At 51.0% G+C, this 24,042-nt stretch overlaps 2 protein-coding genes across 3 annotated transcripts in view; both read left to right on the top strand.

The window, feature by feature from the left end:
• Positions 1–24,042, top strand: part of AGBL4 (AGBL carboxypeptidase 4) — a gene marked incomplete at both ends in the record, with an annotated part of 953,795 nt that overhangs the window by 762,005 nt on the left and 167,748 nt on the right. The gene's annotated exons all lie outside the window — the stretch shown is intronic.
• BEND5 (BEN domain containing 5) overlaps positions 1–24,042 on the top strand; it is a 48,273-nt gene that overhangs the window by 10,562 nt on the left and 13,669 nt on the right. The window contains exons 2-4 of one of the 2 annotated variants that reach the window (XM_079778237.1): positions 4,637–4,770; positions 6,587–6,971; positions 23,134–23,282. In XM_079778237.1, the coding sequence (XP_079634363.1) occupies positions 4,637–4,770; positions 6,587–6,971; positions 23,134–23,282 (668 nt within the window). Of the gene's footprint in view, positions 1–4,636; positions 4,771–6,505; positions 6,972–23,133; positions 23,283–24,042 lie in introns of those variants that run through there. The other variant, XM_079778238.1, reaches the window with a different exon arrangement.

The raw sequence follows: 24,042 nt of genomic DNA, 5'->3' as shown, positions 1-24,042 counted from the left end.
TTCAGTCTCCTCCTAACATCTCATCCATCTTGCTTGCCACTGCCACATTAATCTTCCTAAAACATCTCTTTCATCGTGTCTCAGTGTGCTGGGTGCCCTCAGCACTTCTCTTTGCCGTGGGATAAAAGCCAAGCACGTAACCCACAAGGGCAGCCTAACAGCTGCTATTAATTGAACACCTATGACAAGACGGGCCCTATGCTTGGTGCTTTACATGCACAATCTTCCAGAAAATAGTTGATTATCCCCACTTTACAGATAATGAAACAGAGACTCCGGCAGGTTAAGCAGCTTGCCCATGTTCCCACAGTTAGTATGTGGCAGAGCCAGAATTCCAAACCAGAACCACCTGATTCACGAGACGAATGCTTTTCTTAGATCCTGGGCTTCTCTCTTCCAATCATTTCTTCACCTTTTATGACGATACTGAATGAGCAGTCATCTCTGTGGACTAGATGTGGATGTGAGGCACCGCCTTCAACCCAGGATTAGAGTTAGGAAGGCCTGCAGGCTAGAGGGTTGCCCCAGGGGAGCCAGTGGCCCTCAGCAAGTCACACCCTGCACTCTGGCTGAGGTTCTTGACCTCCTGGTTGTCAGGGACTAGACCACAAGAGCCTCTAATATCGTGCTCAACCCAGAACGGGGTCTCAGCAAGTGTGCACTGGCCCCGCAGAAAAGGATGAGTGAGGTCCCAGGGCTTCCTGAGTCCTCATCCAGTCTGCACTGGTCCAGGAGGACATGGAGGAGCGTTAGGGTGGAGCCAGGAGCTGGTTAGTCTCTGAGGAGCCTCAGGATCCCTTGGCCAAGTATGAGGCAGCCACCGACATGTGCTTCTGCTCCTTCCTGGAACTTACTCCTGTCTCTTCAGACCTTCCTGCACCGCTCAGCCTACCTTTTCGGAGAACCTAATCAAGCCCGAGGCTACAGCCTGTTTCTGTTGTGCTGGGGTGGTGACTGCTTTCTGGGGACTCCCTGAGAACAGACTAGTCTGGTAGAAGAGTAGGAGAAGGGGGTCTTCTGGTTTGAACTAAAGGCTGGGGCATTTGCATGTCCTTATCTATAGCCTTGATTCATTCACTCTGCATTTATTCTGGCTCTACCACGTTCCAAGCATGTGTTTAGGCAGAATAGAGCTTAGGCTGGGAAGGCCGTGAGACCTGGATCAAATCCTGGCTCTGCACCTTACCATCTGGGTGGCCTAAAGGCCTTCTTTGAATCTCATTTCGTCTTTAAGGGGGAAAAAAAAACCTGTGGCTCATAATACTTAATGGCAGGGTTGATGTGAGGTGCAATAACATATGTAAAGAGCCTTATGGTGGCATCTGATGGGTAGGTAGTATGCATTTCACCAGTGGTAGCCTGTTTTTAAATTAAAGTATAATTCATGTAACATAAAATGCACCGGTTTAAACACTGTACATTTCAGTGGTTCTGAGCATATTCACAGTGTTCTGCGACCATCCGCACTTTTTAATGCAGAACTGCCCGCTGTTCTCCACAGTGGCGGCCCATTTACAGTCCCACAGGAGCGAGCAGGAGTTCCAGTTTCTCCACTTCTCCCAGCACTTGCTATTTTTCTTTCCTTTTTTCATTATAGCCATCCTAGTGAGTGTGAAAGTGGTATCTCATTTCACTTTTGATTTACTTTTCCCTAAGGACTGATTATTTTGAGAATCCTTTCATATGATTATAGTTGCAGCCTCTTTTTTATTATTCTTCCATTAAACATTTTTGTTTGATGAGTCCCTATTGTATGGCCAAGCCTAGGATATGGGCCCTGCCCTGGGGCTACTCACAATCCAGTGGAGATCATTGCAACATAGTAAGAGAACAGGCTACAGAGAAGATGTATATAGTAAATCCTCACTTAGTGTCCTTGATGGGTTCTTGGAACTGCTGCAAAACAGGCTATAATGATACCGATTTTACCGTAGGCTAACTGGGATAAACAAGAGTTAAGTTCCTATGGCATCTCATCACCCTTATCTTTTTCATGGGTTTTTATCTTGTGTCCCCCAGCTGGATGCTTAGTCTCTGTGTCCCCCCAGGGCCATGCTAGTTATCTGCAGTGTAAATTCTCAGCAACTGTTAAGCTCAGACACAGGAGGAGAAGCTCTGGACCTGGTTATACAGCCTTGGTTCTGACACTGTTCAGGCGATGGCACTCACTTTTGTGACCTTGCACAACGCTGAGCTCTTCTGAATGGGGACCCTGCCAGCCCCGCTGCTGCTGGAGCCCTGGGCCTGACCTCTGCACGATGGGTTCGGGACCTCACCATCTGCAACCTCGGTTTCCTCATCTGCATTCTGAAAAGGTCGAACGCGATGATTTGTGCACCATTCTCATTTTAAATGTTCGTTTGTGCTGCTGAATGATTGCTTCTTTCCACATCAACATGACCCTGAGCTACAGAGTTTCAGCCCAGGGACAGCATGGCTTGTCATCTCCCATGTGGTGGCTGCATCTCAGAATCTGCCCTTGACCGTGTCAAACTGAAAAGTTCCCCAGAGCTTGGCCCCCACACATTCGGAAATCCTAACACATCCCTCTCATCCCTTCTCTTCCCCTCCCTCTTCCTCCTCCTCCTCCTCCCTCTTCTCTCTCTCTCTCTCTCTCTCTCTCTCTCTCTCTCTCTCTCTTTTTGTTGTGTTTTTCCCCCACATGTGAAAACGCCATCCATCCCATTTCAGGATAACTTCACTGGGAGTACTTTCTTTAGGTTTCAGATTTTAGCAGCTTCTTGGCTTAGAGTCATGGTAACTTATTGGAAGGAGGCTGTGACTCTGAGAAAGACCACATCTCCGATGGATTGTTCATGCCTAACTCACTGGGTAGATTTCATGGGCACAAAGAGAAGAACAGGCTTTGTTTGTGAAGGCGGAGCTGGGCTCCTCCAGGTAGTGGAAAGGTCATTTGCATCTCTGATTAGGAGGAGGGGTGAACAAAGACCACCACTTTATTTCTTGGGCAGTTCCCTTATACTCTGTTCCTTTCTTAAGTCATCCCTATGTTGTTTTTTAAATTGTATCTTTGCTCAGAAAAATAAAACAATTCCTAGCATGTTGATAATAGCAATTTTAACATGCCATTCATTGAGTGCCTACTGTGTGCCAGGCATTGTGCAGTGTTATGCGAATTACTGCTGTCACACCCTTCCCACTCCCCCACCCCTTTCCCCCGCTTAGCCCCTTCCTCCTCCCCTGGACAGAAGAGACTCCTGAGCTCACTAGACTAAAGCCTGGCCCTTCCTGCTCACCTGTCATAGAGCAGAGGTTCCCACGGAGGTCTCTCTCAGACCGGAGTCCCGCCTCTGACCAGCCAGGCTTCCGTTCCTAAGATCATTTGGGAAGATTTGGCATTTGACTATGTTCTGGAATAGTTACGAGCTTATAAGCTTCCTTCTCAGCTTTACTAACAAGCTGTGAGGAGAGGAGCCTGGCTTGGGGGAGTGTAAGAGCGTGTTTAGCACAATCAACATGTGCCCACACACTCACACTCACGCAGACCCTCGGAGGCTGGATTTAACCAGCCGCCTTGCCATGTGCCACCTCCAGCAACAGGCGCCGTGCCTGGCACTTCCCTGAGGACACAGCAGTGGGGACCTTGGAGGTGGGTAAGACGCAGTGGTCCCCAGGGTCCCAGTCAGTCCCAGGAAACAAGACCCCAGTGTTCTTACCTCCAGGGGCCGGTTCCGAGCACGTCCAGGTTCCTGCCTCTGGGACTTCCTGTTTGAACTTTTGACATCCACTGTGAGAGACAGATTTGGGAAATAAAGTTGGAAATCCAAGCAGGAGAAAAAAGGTTCTGTTAGATTATTGGAAGTTGATATGAGGAAGTGGGGAGAACAAGATACCCTTTTGGAGCTGTGCAGCACTTGATGGTTTGTAGTGCACCTCAGTGTGTGTTGTTCCTGCACCTGGGTACTGGGCGAGACGCCAGAGGCCAGACTCTTCGACGACCCCTTCCATCCTCATCTGGAAAAAGAGAGGGCTGGGCCAGTTGGTCGCTCAGGTCCCTCAAACTCTGTCAGCTGTGACCTGCTACCAATAAGACAGCGGGCAATGTCCCTTGTTGCTCTTTCTGTATCTGTCTTGCCTCAGCCTGTCTGCTGTCTGGGAGGCCCCTGTCCTTCCAGCTCAGCTTTGCCTCCATAAGAGCTGTCATCCCTTTCATGCCTGTTGGCACCCGCGCTGGCAGGAACCCACCATCTTTTTCTGGGAAGTCACTTGGCTTAGAAAGATCTCGGTTGTTGAGGGATTCATGTGCTAGTTAAGTTTAGACCAGAGAGCAGTGTAAGGGCCACGCCAGTTCCCAGCATGTGTTTAGGCAGAATAGAGCCTAGACTTCCATAAAAGGCCACCCTTTATGATGTACTTGGAGAAACCCCTAAGCAAATTCATTGGATACCATTTCAATGCTTTGTACTGTGCACTTTTAGTAACTAACCCCATCCCGGAGTTAGAGGTGACTGCTACTCTCAGGGGCCCGCACGCGGGAGGGAACAGGCCGTGAGCTTGTCTGCGTCTCCTGTTTAACTGGTCTGGCCTCTATGGTTCTCTAGCTTTTAAGGATATGGGCATGGCTTAGACTCATTTGGACCCATAATGAATCTTGTTCTCTTGATATGCTTTTTAGAAGACAAATCTGACCTTGAAAACAGTGTGATGCAGAAGAAAATAAAAATCCCCAAACTTTCTCTCAATCACATAGAAGAAGATGGGGAGGTTAAAGATTACGGGGAAGAAGATTTACAGCTTAGACACATCAAGGTAACAAAATCTTTCCCTTTTTTGGAAGTACGTGTGAGCATTCTCAGAGTGCTGACAGCTGAAAACTTCTAGCCTGGCCTCCTCTCCCCATTAGATGTCCCCTGGCGTCCCAGGTTAGGGGAGGGTTGCTGCCAGCCCCCCAGGGAGCCCTGACTCGGGCTGTGCCACCACCCTGGTCCCGTTTGCACCACCTACGCAGTGTCACCCCTGCCGAGGGTTTGGAAGGGTGCGAGCATCTGGCCCACAGCTCTGGAGGGGTCCCTGCTGGGCCCCAGGAGCACTGAGCACACCGTTCCTGGGCAGCAGTTCCCAGCTGGTCACTATCCGATTGCCCCAAACAGCGAGGGGTGGACTCCCTCAGAACAGGGCGAGCCAGGTTCACAGAAGGGGATTCATGGGTTGGAAGAGAACTTTTGCATGAGGCTGCATTTCCTTTGGTGTGCACCCCAGTTGGTCTCCTCCAGCATTCACTTGAAAACCTTGTTCAATAAGCCAAGTGTTTTTTCTGTGCAATGGCTACCACAAGGGGAAGGGAAGAGAAAGAGAGATGCCTTCTGCACTGACCATGGTCTGATTTTGGACACAAGGTCCAGGACATTCCAAAGGTATAATCCAAAGACGCGGCTGAGTGCAGTCCATGCTTTCATGGCTCCCTGGCCCTGGGCTCATGGAGATCAGCCAGATGTGGTCACTGCCATCGGTCTCATGGTGCCGGAATGCAGACAGATGTCTAAAATGGTCATCACGATTTTAGCTGATAAGTTCACCTAGACCAGCAGCATCTATCCCAGCAGATCACATGCCCCCACCCTGGGTGGGGAGTTTCTTGGTCCTGTCACTCCCACGCCCCTCGGTGGAAGCTGCATCCTCAAGCTGGAACTTCCTCCAGCAGCTGGAGCCCCGCATAGTCCTGGATGATTCCCTTCTCCATGAACCGTCCCCGCTGTGTCCACTGTCTTGCGGAGCTTCGGCTTAGCCAGAGTCCAGGGCGGGGCTGGTAGACACGGGGAAGGGCCCAGGCTGGACATTGGGCTCCGAGTCCTGGTCTGGCTTCGTCTGTAGCTCACCCATGACCCTGAGTCTAACCTTCCCCTCCCGGCCTTCGTTTTCTTACCTGTAAAATGAGCGATTGAACAGAAGAAACTTTCAGCGCTAGTGTTCTTTGAACTTTTCAGTTTAGTAAACATTTGTCACCCTCCTGCCAAGTGCCAGTCTGGGTAGGAGTGGAGAATGGGGAAACTAAGGCACGGTTGCCCCCCTAGATGAGAGTAGATGGAAGTTCTTAGCATCTTCCCCAATTAAAGCATTCTTAAGGAAAAGGTTACTTGACGGAATGCCCTTTTTTCACTTTTATGTTGTTGTTGAAGAGATTTGAGTGGTGATTGCCCTGGGGTGACTTGGCTTGCCCTCATTTATGGGAGAACCCTGGTTCCCCATAAATACACATTGAAACCCCTTGTGAGCAGTCATTGCCTAGGTCCTATGGGTGGGACGGGGGCTGGGAGTTGGGGAGGGTGGTCATGGTATAATACGCGTCCCAGAGGCAGAGTGATGGAAGGGAAAAGTACTGGCCTGGGATACCGAGTCCCGATTCTGCCCTCACCTGACCTTGAGACTTTGGGCAAGACCCTCCCACTCTGTGCCTCTGTTTCCCCATTTGTAAAAGGAAGGGCTTTGACTGCATGTCTGCATGGGTTTCTCCAAGCACTGATGTTCTGTGGTTCTGTGATTCTAGGATTGTCTGGGGAAATATTGAGCTGCAGTCCAAGAAAAGTCCCAGCTGCCCTTGCCTGAACTGATTCTCGTTGTCCTACAGAGACCCGAGGGGCGGAAGCCAAGCGACGTGGCACACAAGAGCATTGAGGCCGTGGTGGCCCGGCTGGAGAAGCAGAACGGCCTGAGCCTGGGCCACAGCACGTGCCCAGAGGAGGTCTTCGTGGAGGCCTCCCCCGGCACGGAGGACATGGACAGCCTGGAGGACGCCGCCGTGCCCCGGGCTCTGTATGAGGAGCTGCTGCGCAACTACCAGCAGCAGCAGGAGGAGATGCGCCACGTGCAGCAGGAGCTGGAGCGGACTCGCAGGCAGCTGGTGCAGCAGGCCAAGAAGCTCAAGGAGTACGGGGCGCTCGTGTCCGAAATGAAGGAGCTCCGCGACCTCAACCGCAGGCTCCAGGACGTGCTGCTCCTGAGGCTCGGCAGCGGTGAGTGCCCGCCCGTCCTGCACACAGGCGGGTGCTTGGTGCGGCTCCACGTCCAGGAGGGCACAGGGGAGGCGGGCCAAGTGCCCCGAGGCCAGGGAAGGGCAGAGACAGCTCAGCAGTCACCCCAAGGAAGAGCTGCCCCCTCCCGCAGCGAAGCTGACAGGAGCTTATAAACGCAGCAGCCGAGCACCTAGAGCACCCTAGTGGGGACACGAGACATGCGGCTCAGAGTACGAGCGGACAGAGCGTCCGCCACCCGCCACTCATGGCATGCGTTCCCTCAGCCAGAGGCAGTGCCAGGGCTCACAGGAACCTCCGAGGAGGCTTTGGATAGTGAAGAGAGCTAGAGGCGATCCTAAAAACACCATTCCTATACGTGAGAAAGTGGCACATGCCAGGGCAGCGATGTAGATGAAGCGGTAGGAGAGTTGAAAGGATGGAGAGGGGTTATCTGTGACTGAGGGAGCCTGCAGGGAGGAGGCAGGCCTTGACCAGGGCCTTGACGGTGGCGGGTGTTTAAGGCACAGGAAGAGGCCCAGCGGCAACCCGGAGTCTGGGGAAACACCTGAGCATGCAAGAAGCTCTACTGCAGATGAGGTCTGAGGGCGAGTAACTGCGGGTTTGGAAGCAGCACCAGCCTGGGGTGTCCGGACGTGTCTTGGTAGGAATGAGAGGCATTGAAGAGCTGTGAGCAGAGTGCATGGCCTTAGGAAGATTAGCTCACAGATATGTGGCGCTCCTCTGCTTCACTCGCAGGAGTCAGGCTCATATTGCACCGATTTTAACAAACCGAGGTTTTAGGTTTTCTCATCTAACGTGGTTTCAAAGCAGGAATAAGGGGAATGAAAGACGTCAGGCTTGACAGCAGGGAGAGGTGACTGCTTACCGTGGTGGAGAGACAGAAACACTCAGAACACAAGAATCCAGAGTTATGAAGGACAGAAGCCAGTCAGCATTGAGGGAATCAGTGGAACGCAAGCCCAGGCCCCCACAGCCCTGAAGGCAGCCACGAGTAGCCCTGTGTCAGTGTGCCTCACTCAGAAAGGGAGCAGCCAGTGTTGAGACACCAGCCTGTCCCAGAATTTAAAGTCAAGGGCACTCTGGTGTTCAAGAAGGAGGTTCCCAGTCCAGATCACAGATTCCTATGTGGAGCCTCATTCCTCTTTGACGTTAGATACATGCTCTCACTGCCTTACTGGTGTGGATAGATGCCCCTCTTCTTACACTGTGTCCGTGAGACAATAATTTCTCAGTGGATCTCCAGGATGGCCCAGGGAGTCAGCGAGAGGCCTTCATGCCCTGTCACAGAGAAGGGACCGGAGTTTGGGACTCGCCCAGAGTTGCATAGGGGGGCAGGGGCTGAGCTTGTCTCAAACCTCATCTCTCGATTCCTAGGCTGGAAACTTCCTCACTCCCAACTCTGCCTTGGTCGTGGCCATCCTTCCAGACCGTAGCCTTTAGAGGTACACAGTGACACTAAGTTACAATTCATAGGTAGCTTAGAAGGTTATTAAAATTTTTATCAAAATAAAATCTCAAAGAGAAACCCTAACTAAACATTTGTGAAAGCTGTGTTGGCTTGGGGTGGGGAATGAGGACCAACTGTAATTTTCAGAAAGAAAAGAGTGTCAGGTCTTCAGATGCATAACTTTTCATCGCACTGTACACTATGCCTGTTGTAAACATCTTGGGGATAAGGCACAGTCACACAAACTCCCACCATGTTTTTCCGACTCCCATGGAAACTGCCTGTTTTACAGGAGTGTGAACTGAGCTTAAACCCCAGAACCCACTCGTAAGCCTCCGGGGCAATACGATGCTCTGCATTTTCCATCAGCATGTGCCTCTCTCATCTTAAAACATGTAGACAAACTTGACCCCCAAGCGTAGTTTTGTGCCGGATCTTCCAGGCTCACCCACCCCACAGGCCTCCAATGCCATGGTGAGAGCCGGCAGCTGGCTCTTCCCTGATCCTAGTCACTGTCCTCATCACAGTGGGACGGACTGAATAGAAATCAGCTCAAACCACAAGTGTGTGGAGTACCCACCATTGGCAGTACCCCTGTGGTGAGCTCCGCGGGCACCTCAGAAAATCACTCCCACTATCCTGACCTCTGAAAGTGCAGAGCCGTTTACTAGCTCTTGTAAATGGGAGGTGGGGCCCGTGCCAAGTTCTAAGATAGACCCACAAGATAGAATTAAAGGTCTCTGGCCTAGGGGAAGGTGGTGGTTTTCATGCGTCTAGTCTAGTCTCTGGAACCGGGCTTGAGTCAGCCACCAGCATCCTCACTTCCCGATTCTATGGCTTTGGGGACCTTCTTTTCTTCTTCCTTTTCTTCTTTGCTTCCTTCCCTGCCTTTCTCTTTTCTCCCACAGATATTTACTGGCCTCCTGCTGTGTGCCAGGCTTTTTGCCCGGTGTTAATGTTTTGATTTATTGAAGCTACAGCCTTTGCCCGGCTGGAGAAACTCAAAGTGTCACTGACACAATCAGCGGCAGCACAGGGCGTGCATGCCACCACAGGGACAGAAGCACACAGAGCCGTGGGGAAGCAGGGAGGGCACCCACCGAATTTGGGGGGTCGGGAGAAAAATGCCTCCTGAAGGAAATGACTTTTGAGCTGGAGCCTGAAGGAAGAATGTTTGTTATCCAGGCAGGAATGAGTAGGTGGAAAGAGTGACGAGCAGTCTTGGCAGAGAACATCTCTCTGAGCCTTGACGTTATCAGCTCTAAAATGGGAATAATATCTTTCTCACAGCCTTGTGCCCCACTGCATAGTCCCTGGCATTGTGTCGATGCTCAATTACTGTTCGCTTCTTTTCCACACTGTTTAGTGGAGGGGCTGAGACAGAGCTTAGCTTGGTTGTTAACTCTGGCTTCCCCAACCAGTAATTGGCTGTATGACCTTGGACGGGTTAACTAACTTCTCTGCCTCCCTGGGTCTTCTATTATAGAAGACAAAAGGGGTTGTATATATGCATGTTCATTTGTTCATTCAATGACTCGGTTCATTCGTTCTGAGCCTAGAAACTTGGGGATATAAAAAGAAGGCTAAGACATTGGAAGTTGGGTAGGGGGTGATGATGTAAGCATATAATTAAAATTCTGGGAGAGGAACTAGCATTCGAAGTAGATCTGTTTTTTGGTGAGTCTGGGAAGAAACACCCCGGTGTAATAGCTCCTGATCCATACATAACAGCAAGAAACCTAGAATAAGGCAAAGAACAGCCAGAAAGTGCCCTGAGACCCTCTCTGATTCTCGGCTTGACACGCCCTCTAAGGACCACGTCCTGGCCTGGGGTTGATGTGTGATCTGGGCTGTACCATCCTCGGTCCCCTGGGCCTTCGTGAGCATTGTTCTTGCAGGCCTGTGCTTGTGTGTGTTTTACACGTCCACCTTGCCCACGGGCCTGGCTCGAGGGCCTTTGTCCACCTTGAGGGCTGAATCATTCACACCATAGCAGGCAGATTCCGAGATGAGGGAGGCCAGCAGGTTAGGAGATGCTCAGTTTTAAACGGAAGGCTTCCTGCTGGGAAGAATCACTGCTCACTCTCCTAGGAATTGGGGCCTTCAGGCAGTGGGTGGGAGGGGCAGTGAGCAGGAGCCTGGCCTCCTGAGTCTAATGGGGACTTCCGAGTGGGAGCAGGTTCCCTAGAAGCCAGGAGTACCTGGTTGGTGTACCTGGTGGAGGTTGGGGGCAGAAGGGTTGGAACAGCAGCAAGAAGGTATAAGATGTTTTAGAGATGTCACTGGATGGCTCACCTCTTCGTTTATGCGCTTTTTCATTCTTTCCTTCATCTCACAAATAAACACACAACAGATCTCACAGGAAAAGATTCCCCAGAATAGGGAGGCATGGAGTGTGAGAGACCTTCGAGAGCCTGTAGGCTGTCGCCCTCATGTTGCTGATGAGGAAACAGGCCAGAAAGTGTCATGGGCCTATTTTCAGGGGCCTCTTGACACTTGGTCCTGTGTCCTCGCTCTCAGGGCCCTCACCCCACATGGCCTTCTTTAGTTCATGGCACCCCATTGTCACTGACATGGAGGTGACCCCTCGGCACTACTCCCCACCCCCAAAGGGTGTCTCTCTCCTTCTCTGTGATCTTAGCATGGAAAGCAGCCGTCTCTGATGGGAGGAACCTCGTCTCCTGCCCTGCTCTCAGGACCTCTGTGACTGTAAAAATTAAATGAGGAAGCAACTGTAAAGAAGACAGCAGTCCCCCTTACTCACAGTTTTGCTTTCTTACCCGTGGTCAACTGAGGTTCCAAAATATTAAATGGGAAATTCCAGAAATAAACAATTCATAACTTTAAATTGTGCGCCATTCTGAGTAGCCTGATGAAGTCTCACTCCATCCTGTTCTGTCCCACCCAGGACATGAATCACCCCTTTGTCCAGACTATGCACGCTGTGCGCTCTGCCAGCCCGTTAGTACTTAGTGGCCGTCTCGGTTATCAGATGACTGAGGTGCTGCAGGGCTGTGTTAGTGACCCTCATTTTACTTAATAACGGCCCCGAAGTGTAAGAGCAGTGATGCTGGCAATTCAGATACGCAAGGAAAAGCCGTAAAGTGCTTCCTCTAAGAGAAAAGGTATGTATGTATAGGGGAAAACACAGGACACATAGGGTTTGGTTGTGTCCGCAGTTTCAGGCACCCACGGGGGGTCTTGGAACATGTCCCTGTGGATAAGGGGAGACTGCTGTAGAGCCCGGGGACCAGCATATGCTGTGTCAGCCCCTTCTTCCTTTTCTTCCCTTCCTGCTCACTCTCTCCCGACGAAGTAAATGCTGGGGATGCAAGAAGCATGAAGATACTCTAATTATAAAGCACAGCTTTATTTGTGTGTAGACCCATTTCTTCATTCATTCATTCATTCAGCAAGCATTTATTGAGGGCATGCTTTGTGCCAGGACTGTGTTAGTTGCAGGAATATAGGCATGAGTAAGACAATCCTTTTTAAACATTCCCCAGCTCAGGGTTAGGTAGTGTTTATTAAACTGGGGCTTGGCAGGCTCCCCGGATTCTAAGGGAGTGAGGGGAAGCAGAACAGTGGAGAGCCTGTTGCAAGGGTGACTCCGGTGCATGCGCAGGAGTGAACTCCCGGGCCTCTCGGTTTCTTCTCGGCTGGATTCCTTGTCCTTCAAGGTCAAAGACAAGCCTTAGCTGTCTTCCTCAGCTTTTAGCACTGTGAGTGCCTCCTAGTTAAATTCAGTTTTGTGTGATTCAGGTAACAATTCAACTAAGGCTCCGAAGGGCCGTGTGGGGAACATGGGGAGGAGGAGATGGGACCCCTGCCTTCAGGATGCACACAGCCCGTGGGAGGCAGGCATGTGCCCAACGGGACACCCCACACAATAGGACAGTGTGATTGAGGAGGGGCGCATGATGGCCTTACGTTTTGTGTGCGCTTTGTCGGGGAATGTAGGTGGAAATGATGGATTCTGACCGGAAGAAGATAGATAAGAATAATAACAGTAATTCACATCTGCACAGCACTTTGCAGGTTTCAAGGCACCTTGACATTTTTACCTCATTGGACTCTTCCTATAACCTTATTGTGAGGCCAGGTGTAAATTATTATCGCCCTTTGAGAGAGGAGAATGCAAAAAGAAGAGAGAGCGTCCCCGTTGGCCAGATCACAGGCTGTTGGCCTGCAAATCCGTCCCGGCTCTGTAGGGCTGGATTTCCGTCATCCCTGTTCCCTCATGCCTTGCGTTCTGCCCAAGGTCCACAAAAATACCAGCTTTGATCTTTAAAATCCTTTGCGGTCTAAGCTGGATTCTTTAAGCACGGGTCTCTGACGGTGTCTTTGAAAAGGCAGCTAATATCAGCCAAATGCCTCCCGCTGGCTTTCCCTGTCCTTGCGGCAACCAGTGCTTTGGCAACAGATATTACTCTGGTTTGAATCTCAGCGCTTTCATTCTGTACCTGTGCAACTTCAAGCAAATGTTTAACCCTCCCCAGCCTCCGCTGTCTCCTCTGTAAAATGAATGAATTCATGCCCCCAGTGCAGGCAGGAGAGCCAGCACAGTGATCAAAAGCCTGCCGGGTCCTGAGCTCAGAAATACTGGGGTTCTGAACCCTGGTTTTTCCACAAGCTAGTCTTGTTACTTGGGCAAGTTACTTAACTTCCTGGGCCTTTGTTTCCTCACCTATAAAGCAGAGTAAATGATTGTACCAACCATTATGGAGGGTTAAATGAGCAAATGTGCGTCAAGACCTCTGCCTAGGGGCTGGCGCATAGTGCTCAGTGGGTCCAACATTAGTGATGTGGAGTCACTTGAGGATGCACATGAGATAATGTGTGGGCAACACTTGGTGCGTCAGGAGCACTCGTTGTCCTACAGGAGAGCACAGGTGTGGTTGTCTGGCATATCCTGATCTTTGGTCCAGCCCTGTGTCTCCTGGAGATTGCTACTTTCCCTTCTCAGAAATCGCATTTTACAGCTATGCCTGGTCTTGATTTCAAGCTCACTGGTCTGTCGTTTATAGATTTCTCCCCCACTCACATTTCCTGGGTGGAATTCCATCTTCCCACTCAAGTCCGGGACCTCTCCTTCTGAGCCCCTCCATTGTTCAGGCATCACTAGTTCTGCCTCCGTCTCCTCTTTGCCAGGGCTCTGCTCCCGAGGCTGTGGTCCCAGCACCCTCTTCCATCTCCAGCCTTCAGTCCATTCCCACCAGTCAGCAGGGGCACTCACAGAGGCTGGGCTCTGAGAGAAGCGAGAGGATGGGCGAGGCATCCGGTCAGGCTAGGTTTTCATATCCCCACTGTGGAGGGGAGGCCCAGGAGGCCTGCAGCCTGCCAGCCGCTGCAGCAAGCGTGGAGCAGGGCCAGAAACCACGGTGCCCTGTACCTCCTGCATCCGGATCCGAGGCAGGAAAAGACCGAGTACTGAGAACTGGGATTGTTCCTCCTAAACATAGGGGTCATCTTCCCCTTTGAAGCACATATTGCCCTGTTGACTGAATCAGAATTAGCTACAGTTCATCCTAGATTTTTTGTGGAGCTGATTTCAGAGTAGTCAGTCCCGGACCCTCCTTCCTCTTTCTCCCGAGGGGTCACTGTTCTGGGGCAAAGGGGCTGAGGGACAACTTCGGGCTGTCCCTTTGCTACCTGCTTGGGCAGCCAGAGCCTGCGGAGTTGCTGGGCTTTCTCCCTGCTGGTGCTCGGCTTGGGTGTCGCCGTGTGGCCGGCTGGTTTGCTGCTGGATTTGCCAGCCAGAGGAATGGAAGTGGGAGAGGTGGGCAGCTGCTCCTTGTGGGCAGGGCTGGCCTCTCTGAACGCCTGCTTAGGGCCTGAGGGGAGGTGCTTTTCCTACGTGAAACAACCCTAGCAGTAAATAGATAATGAGATAAAAGTTCAGGGATATCTTGCCTGAGGCCACACAACAAGGAAATAGTAGAACCTGGTTTCAGGTGGAGGTCTGTCTCACTTTCCGTGCACAGGGCCGGCTGCTCACCGGCACTCCGCCCCGTGCTTCTACCGCACCGTCTCCCGCCTGCCCTCATGGTTAGACCGCCTTTACATGCCGCATTGGGCTCTGGGACTGCTGGCCTCTTGAGCTACTGGGTGGGATGCTTCCTGCCTAATTTGAGAGCCCACCATTCTTTCCGAGTGTTACCTTTGCCAAGTTATATGGCCTCACGATGCCAACCAGAAAATTCCTAGAGTTTTTTTTAATAGAAATTGTCTCTTTAAAGAGAACCTAAGCCCACCTCTCATCCCCATCTTATAGATGGGGACACTGAGGACCACAGAGGAAACAGGACATGCCTATGCCATGTGGAATCTGAACAGTCCCGTCCGTCATAATGAAGCAGCGATAATGTTCAGCCAAGATCGATGGCTGGAATTCGTCCAGCCGCCAGGATTCAGCAAGACCCAGAGGCTGGCCACACCCTCTCTTGCTGTCCCAGGTGGCTCTCTGAGTTTGGTTGGAGGTAATTCTTAGAGTTCTGGCACCTTCGTCCTGTAAGGAGTCCCAGAGTCCATGCATCACAGCCTCCTACACAGCCATGATCGCGCAGCCTCTGGTAACATTCCCCTAGACACTCGCTGCCTTCCAGGGCAGCCCATTCCACTTTTGGATGCCTCTGACTGTGGGGAAGTATTTTGTACAGGAACATTCAGCAGACTCTCCAATGTTCCAGGCCCTGTGGAAATCAAATAGCTAAGGCCTGGTTCCTGCCTCCAGGGGTCCCAGTGTCATCAGCAGCCAGTGGGAATGCAGGGAGCCTCGCTGTGCTGGGCTGTCTTATTGGGAAAGGGTCTAAGGAAGGCTCCTTACGTAACAGGGGCAGGGTGCTGAAGGTGGCTGGAGAAGGCCCCCAAATAAGGAACTAGTCAGATTTATCCAAATAATGAGGAAGTTAATGGTATCCCAGACAACAGGAGAACCAGAACAGAGATTTGGGATTGTGAGGGAAGCTGGTTTATTCAGGAACTGCCAGTGGTTTCTGGATGGACTGCACAGTGAAGAATAGGTAGGAGGGAGAGACGAGGCTGCAGCCCCTCCTGCAGGTGGTACACGGGGGTTTCTCCCCACTGGAGTGACCTGGTTGGTATAGGGACGCTCAACCTCCAAGTTAATGTTGCCTCTGAACCAGGCAACTCAATCAACAACCATTGAGCAAAGATGGTCCCGCTTTGGAAGGGTTCATGGCCTGAAGGGTAGGTTAAGCAAGGCCAAGGTCATGGACTGATTTGGTTGGGAGCCATCAGCCACACGGTGGAACTCTGCCTCTCCACAGTTCCTGCCCTCGGATGCCCACTGTGCCTCACAGTCGCCCCTCAGGAGTCAGTCTTATTCCCACTTATTCCCACCACAGCACCTCCGCCACCCATCCATGCCACCCAGTTCTGTTCCATGCATTCAGGGCAGGTGCAGGGCCTTCGGGGCTGCTTGGCAGGGCAGACCCCTGCTGCCTGCATGTCCCTGCTGCTGGATGCTGTCTGGGCCCAGATCATTGGGTGGGGAGGGAGGTAGAAGAACCTCAGTTGAAAAACCAGTCCGGTTTTCTCTGGCCACCGACTGGCAGAGGACAGGCTCGGAGCTCCTAGAGGTGCGATGAATCCTAGCAACGCCCCCTCCTCCTCACCACTCCCCTGCACAATTGAGGAGTTCTTCGCGGGCCCCAGGGAAGGGCTGGGAGGATCGGAGATGAGCTGAAGTCCCACAGAGTGGCCTGATGTGGGAAGCCGGTGAGACCTGAAAGCTGCAGTTAGCCCAGGTGTAGGGCAGCGGGAAGAGCAAGGCTTTGGAATGGAACCTACAGCCCTCAATTGGAGAACATGCCTCCTGTGACTTTAGACAAATTACTTTACCTCACTGAGCCTCTACAGCAGGCGTCCTCAAACTACGGCCCGCGGGCCACATGCGGGTGTTTTTACCGTTTTTTGTTTGTTTGTTTGTTTTTTACTTCAAAATAAGATATGTGCAGTGTGCATAGGAATTTGTTCACAGTTTTTTTAAACTATAGTCCGGCCCTCCAACGGTCTGAGGGACAGTGAACTGGCCCCCTGTTTAAAAAGTTTGAGGACCCCTACTACAGAGACAGTCAGATCTGGTTTGCGGGACAGCCGTGAGGATTAACTTCTTTCATTGAACACGTGTCTGATGAGAGTTGATGTTTGCCCGGGACACTGTGCTGGGGATAGAATAAACAAGACTGGCTGTCCTCGGAGTTTCAGTTCTAGCCAAATAATCACGGGACAGTGCGGTGAAAAGTCCTACAAAGATAAAAGGTACTTTGATATAAAGTGCTGAAGACATTCAGTTAAGTGTCAGTCACCTGCTCCTCTCAGGGGAAAGCATATATGTCATATGAAACGGACATCTATAATTCCTCAAAGAAGGAAAATACCTCCTTGACCTCCATGACTGGGAACCTGGCCTGCTCTATCACCCCTTTCCCCTGCTCTGAGGGTCTGGCCTCCTGTGGGGGCATCTGCATGAGCTGCAGGGACCCCACCCAGCCCAGGACCTGAGACTAGAACTGCTTCTCTTGCCTCCGCCCAGCAGAGCCTCCTCTTGCCTCCCTCCCAGAGGGCACTCAGAAAATGGAGAGGGGGAGGAGATGGTCCTGAGGAGCTGCTGCTTACTATGACCCCACCCCCTGCCTGTCCACCCCTCCACCATCCCCAGACCTTACTCACCCATCAAAGCTCCAGTAAGAGCTCGCCTCTTCCCTGAAGCCTTCCAGGATCACTGATCTAGCAGCGATCTCTCCCTCCCCACGTCTGTGCAGATCATCACACTGCTCACTTCCTAGTTGGTCAGTGAGCCTCGATTCTGTGCCACCTGCTCTAACCATTTGGAGATAACTACCCCATTCCAGCCCTTCTGCCCAACAAGCTCCTGCCCATCCATCCTCCGAGACCCCGCATAAACCTTGTGGCCGCCCTCCTAAAGACTCCCTAGTTCCTCCGGATGCAGTACCTCCTTCTTCGCTTCTGTTCCCAGGTCTGCATCCTGAACCTTATTAGCGACACAGGGTGGCGATGATCTGTTGCCTGTCTCTTTCCACTGCTGGACTGTCATTCAAGGCCTAGCCCAGGACTGGCACTTAGTAGGTTCTCACTGAAGGAATGAGACTAGATCTGTCCCCACCCTCCCTGGAAGGATAGGGGGCTAAGAAGCCCATCTGTGGCTCCAGCAGCAGGTGAGAGTGGCAGGTGAGGGATGATGGGGCCGACAGAGGAGCCTGGGCAGCTCCCTCTCTCTGTCCAAGATCCTGTACACCACCATTGTTGCATAGCTGTCCTACGCTCGGCTCCTTTTCCGCAAAGTGGAATCCTTTTTCCACCCCATCCGCTGTGCCTCTGCTGCACAGTAGGGGTTCTGTGTGCATTTAAGAGTTCTGACTTGGTTCACTTTGCATTTATGAAGAAGCTAGAATTACACTGACAGCAGAGAAACTTCCTATTCACGCCCAGAAGTGTAAATGGCAGGACTTAGTACTTCTTTAAAAAAAAATCTAGTATTATTGGCTTTATTTCAGGAGAAATCAGAAATGGTATCCAGTGTCCCAACATATATATTTTGAAGAAACAGGTGCTTCCTGAATCTTTTGGAAGTAACAGGAGCATTAGCTTTTAAGAGAGGTTTTCAGAAAGAATAGCATTCATCCAATTTAAGGTAAACAAGGACAAAGAAAGGTATAATTTCATTTTTTTGTTGTGCCAACAAGCATTACCAAGCCCCTCCCTCTGTGCCATGATTCCAGTTTCATGGAAAAAGCCTCTGCGGCTTAAAGAGGGGGAGGAAGTAACAGAACTGGGATTTGCACCGTGTTTCCTAACACCAGTCCAGTGCTTGCCCACCAACCCCGCCCCCCGCCCCCCCCCCCCCCCCAGCTGTCTGTGTGGATGTGACAGTGCTTCGTATGTTCAGTTCTCATCTTCTCCTGCACTGGGCCGTGCCTCACTTGTCTCTGGTCCCCAGTGCCTCTGGCAGGCCTAGAGCTTGGTGTGCAGTGAGGGACTGTGCGATCACTGGGTTCAGGAATGACTGAATGAAAGGACAAGTACTACCTTTTATATGTTTTTAAAAGCTTCCTTCACCCCGCTGAGAGGTTTCATTCCATGGAAGCTGTATTTCCCCCAAAATAAACCTGAAGTGGATCAAAAGGCTTAAAAAACAATTCTACTCTCCCCACAAGTGAAAAAAGTTCCTTTGTTGCTTAAAATATCTGCACCAGATCTTACGAGTGCCTGTTATTGTGGCTAATTTGGTCACATGTGTTTGAAGGAGAACAATGCCTCTGAAATTTTTAAAAGCAAAACAGCAATCTGCACCGTTTGTTGTAATGAGATGCAAATTGCCAACGTTTGGGAGGAGAGCCGACTAAAATTTGCAATGAAGTGTTCCCCTGCCTTAAATGAAAAGCTGAGGCCCTCCCTTCTCTCCCCAAAGAAACCCCGTTTTTTGTTCCTTTTCTTTCTGATTCTGTAATACTAAACACTCGCTTTCCCGATTGAGTCATTCCTTCACTTATCTGCCCCTTCTTGAGTCTCCGTTCCATGCCTGCCCGGTGCTGGGCTCTCAGAGGCGTAGTCAGTCTGCAGGGTGGCTAGCGGTGAGCCCCACGTTGCAGGTAGGAAAGTGAGGCACAAGAAGTTGAGGTGACTTGTCCAAGGTCATGTGGCTGGGATTCACACCCAAGTCTCCTGACAAAACCCTTCCAAGATGTGCCTTTGCTGGTCTGCCCTCCTTGCTGGGCTGAGGCACCAGGTACCTTCTATGCATGACACCAGAGAAAGGCAGGTGCGGGGAGCAGGGCTAACAACCAGCAGCCCCTGGGTGTGACACATTGCTGACTGTGGACGTTAGGAATCAGTTTTCCTTAAGAGCCAGAAGATCCGAGTACTTCCTGGGAGACCAGTGTGAGTAGGGGAACGAGGGTGTGCTGGAGACGGCAAGGGCCTGCTCTGAGCCGGGCCTGTGCAGGGCACTTGGGGCTAAAGAAGGCCAGCAGGGCCCCTGGCTCACAGCAGCTGCGGTCCAGCACTGGACCAATTGAGCCCCGAGTGTAACGCGTGTGTGTGGGAGGGTGGAGGGTGAGTCACTATTTATTGAGCAGCCACTCTGTGCCTGATTCCGATGTAGTCCTTTCATATTTTGGTTAATTCATTTAATCTGCCATCTGGCCAAGTTGCTGTTGTCATTCCTCCTGTCAGGTGAGGCAACAGGGTCTGAGAGGTTAGGCCAGTGGTCGGCAAACTACGGCTCGCGAGCCACATGCAGCTCGAGAGCCGTGGTTTGCCGCTCTGTTGACTAATGAGTTTGCCGACCACTGGGATAGGGGCTTAATCAAAAGGAACGACAACAGCCTGTAATTATTGGAATCTAGAGTCTAGGTCAGTGGTCGGCAAACTCATTAGTCAACAGAGCCGCAGTTTGCTGACCACTGGGTTAGGCGATTATGGATGTGCAAATACCTGCTGAGGATAGAATTTGAACCAGGCGCTGTGCTGACCCTGGACTCCGACATAAAGACGGTCCTTGCCCGCCCTCAGGCCTCACGTCTAGTGCGGGAGGCAGGCACAGAAACGGTGATTACCACAGGGAGCCTGAGGAAGCTCACGGCTCGCCTAAACAGAAGTGGCAAATCCAGAACTTACGCTGCAGTCTCTCTGACCCCAAATTCCAAGCCGAGCGGTGGAGAGACTGACTTAGCTCTCTCTGAAGGGCCAGGCAGCCTCATGGGAGAGGTGGCATTGCAGTCCGGCCTTGAGTCCCTGGTGGAGCTTGGAGAGGTGGACTTTACTGGGGGTAGAATGATCTAGACCAGTGATGGCGAACCTATGACACGCGTGTCAGCACTGACACGCGTAGCCATTTCTGATGACACGCGGCCACATGCCGAGGAGGAAACATTTGCGAAATAATGTTTTTTCCTCAAAGTGACACACTACCCGAGTTATGCTCAGTTTTTTGGTGAAGTTTGACACACCAAGCTCAAAAGGTTGCCCATCACTGACCTAGACAGAGAACAGACACACAAGCAGAGACTGGGAGCAGGAAGGAAGGTGCGTGTGTGGGGAGGGTGGGCCAGCCCACTGGGAGTGGAGCCTGACTGTGCGCCTCTGATGTCCCTTACCTGTCCCTCCATCGCCGTCTGAATGGTCCCTTCTCCTGGCCAGATGGTTCCAATTTCTGTTGAACAACCCTGGTTTCTACTTCCTGAAAAGGCCTATGGATGTTTCAAACGCAGAAAAGATTTCAGACGTTCGAGGACAGCTTCCCATCCGCCCCTGCCTCCACCCCCAAGCGCCTCACCTCAGCTGCAGCCTTTATTTCAGAATCTTTGCTCCAGCCCATTTAATTAAGTTCCTTCCTCCCCCATTCCTCGTTCCCCTCTCTCATGTCATGAATTTACTGAGAGCCTGCAATGTGCTGGGCACTGTCCTCAGTGCCACGATTGCAGACAAATATTTGCTGTTGAAGAGCTTCACAGGCTGACGTGGACAGTGGTTAGCTGCAGACATAATTTGCTGGAAGTATTTGTAATGTAGAAACCGCCTACCTGGTAGTGATCAGAGCAAGGCCTCACAAAGGAGACACATACGCTTCACTCTGAAGTCGGACCAGGGGCCTGGCAGGCAGATGAGGTGGCCTTCAAACCCAGAGGCCTGGACAGCACTGCATATGAGGGACCTGAGCAGAGGTATGGGGAAGAGCAAGACATGAGCACCTGAGGTGGAGAGGAGGCTGGTTCTGGGCCTTAAGGAGGGTTTGGGGTGTGACTTCACTTGGAGGGTAATGGGGAACCTGAGCAATGGGGGAGTAGTCCTGTGGAGATCCCTTTGGCAGCCATTGGGGGATGGATGGAGAGAACCAGACAGAGTCAGAACTGAACTGGATGCATTCTCCTGTCCCACACCTTCCTCTCATTGAAGGAGATGGAAACTTAGAGGAAGGATGCAGTCTTACCACAGATGACCTTGGGCGCTGGCTGCATGGACCTCCTCTTGGCCCATGTCTTCTGCCTGTCACTGAATGTCAGAGCTGGAGGAAACCTCTGGTGCCCGGTCAGCCATGCCATTTAGGGGAAACGGAAATACTTCTTCCTGCTCTAAGGAAGATCAGACACTTCACCGAAGTTTGTTTGCATCTTCGAAATTTACCCTGAGATCTCACACAGAGGAAAAGCTTTGGCATCTGTTTCTGAAACTTTGGAACTGTTCGTTCATTGTTGTCATTCTTTTATTCATTTAGCTAACATTCAGAGAGCACCTACTTGGTGCCAGGTGCTAGGGACAGAGGCAAGAGTCCGACCGAGGCCCAGCCCTTGAGTCGGTAGCGCACTACTGGGAGATGCTGTCAGAACAATTAGATGTCGTCAGTCCTCCACGCTGCCAGCTTCTGAAGCTGCCAGCCACTCACCTGGGGATGCACAAGTCAAGCACCACAGAGCCAGGAGTGGGCTCTGCACTTTCTCTGCAGGAAGAGCCAAGCCTCTCTGCTCCCAGCCATCTTGCATTCAGCTTAAATCGCAGAGACTCTGTCATGCAGATGGCAGCTGCCAGCAACTCAGGAATGATATTCTTGTTGTGGGAAGGCCTGTCATGAGGAATTTTCATAATAAAATTACCAATACCATTCCTACCACCAGTGAAAGTCTAGAATGTGGCGATTGAACGTAGAATCACAACCAGATTGGTGGTCAGGTCTTTAGTATGTAGAGCTCTGTACCGGTTTGTCCACATGGTTAGGGTCAGAGAAGTTTCTATCATGAAATTCATCTGTTACTACAGTTATATGCACAGCCAGGGGGACCTGCTGTGGCAACAGCTAAATCTGATCCCAGTCAACTCCGGAAATGTCTGTCTGGGGTGAATTTCCAGGTTGCTCAACTCTCCATTGGCCCTCGGAGTTGCTCTCCTGCAAATTAACCAAATCATTCAGCCTTATTTACTCATTTTCATCCTGTTTCTCTGCCCTTTGGTAATCAAGACACAATAGGTGATTTAAAAAGCAGTCCATCATTTTTACAAGCTAATGGAGTAAAGCATATCCCCCATAGAAACCACCACCATTTATCTAGCTTTCTTTCCCTGTTAATCTGCACATAATTTGTGTTGATTGCATTAAAATAAAAATCAGGGTAGCTGCTGGATCAGGCAATCAGGGGCCTAATCTGTATTGTGTTTTAATTTCTTGGTTGAAATGCTCCTGTTTAGATACTAGGTCTTGGGGAGGGGGCGGGCCTTTGCATTTCTGCTTTTCCCTTAACCTCTGTTCGTCTGCTGTGGTCCATTCCACTGTAGGCTGGAGAAATGGGGGTTTGGGCAAATACACAATCTTCATATTGCAGTAGATGCAGCCCTCTCCACCCAGTCTTAGCAGGCCCTCTTTCCTGTGCAGGAAACCGAGTCCCCTGCATGTCCAGTAGAGACACCAGGAGGAGTGCTTCTCATTCATACTTAGAGTCTAGTCCATTCTCGTCTTCCAGTTTTCCAGCTTTTTGCTTGTGACATTCATACCTCATATTAGTTTTAAGCCTGGGTTTAAGTGTAGTCCGATGGACAAAAATGAGCCATATATATAGAGATATATTTTGTGCCACTATGTACTGATAGATGCATAGTTAAAAATATTTGCATTTTATTTTCCTTGGAGTTCTAGACAGATCTCTTTTCTTAACTGCCTAGGTCCTGCCATTGACTTGGAAAAAGTAAAGTCAGAATGTCTCGAGCCCGAGCCGGAGTTACGGAGCACTTTCAGTGAGGAAGCAAATACGTCGTCCTATTACCCCGCTCCTGCACCTGTCATGGACAAGTATATCCTAGACAATGGCAAGGTAGTGTGCCAAGCTCAATACCGCTTCCCTGCGAGTGTCTGTCAGTCAGAGTAAAGATGGAGCGGGTGAGGGGCCTCCGGAGTGCGGCCAGGTGGCCTCCCGGCCTGTCCCTAAGGGACGCTTTCCGGAATCAGTGTGTTATCACAAGTGGACCTTCACTGGGACTTTTTTCTTTTTCTCATCATTTGGTTTGGTTTGGTTTGTTGTTGTTTTTTAAATATTGAGCCAAAACAGCTAAAACTAAACTGACATTTTAAAATAGCTTATTAGTGAGAAAGATTTTTTAAATGATAGTTTGAAAAACTGCCCTACCCTTCCACGAAACCAGATGCATGAATTTCTAAGGTGAACAAGAAGTGAACTGATTGAGATAGGTCATGAGTCAATATGTGTCCATTGACCTGGGTGTCAGGGACACAGAGGTGACTGAGACTTGATTCTCGTCCCTGCGCCGCTTGCAAGCTGAACATTGAGTGGTGGTCAGCCCACAAATGACTCCTCAGCTTTTCTGTTAGACCCTTGTGGGGAGGGGCGGGGGGGGATCATGAAAGAAAACCTAAACACTGTTAGTAATGAAAAGCAATGGAATAGCCTTCGGAAGTCGTTCAGTCAGTCACAGGGAGATATGGCAGCAGGCAGGAAGAAAGCTGGTATAACACCCAAGTGAACTCACCTTGGAAGAGGTACAGCGGAGCCCCATATCCAGGCACCGGCCAGATGCCTCCGTTCCAGTGCTGTCTTCTCTGCCACCGTCCCGTGT

The sequence above is a fragment of the Cnephaeus nilssonii genome (assembly GCF_951640355.1).
Source record: "Cnephaeus nilssonii genome assembly, chromosome: 7".
Taxonomy (NCBI): domain Eukaryota; kingdom Metazoa; phylum Chordata; class Mammalia; order Chiroptera; family Vespertilionidae; genus Cnephaeus; species Cnephaeus nilssonii.
This window is presented reverse-complemented; position numbering and strand designations above follow the sequence as displayed.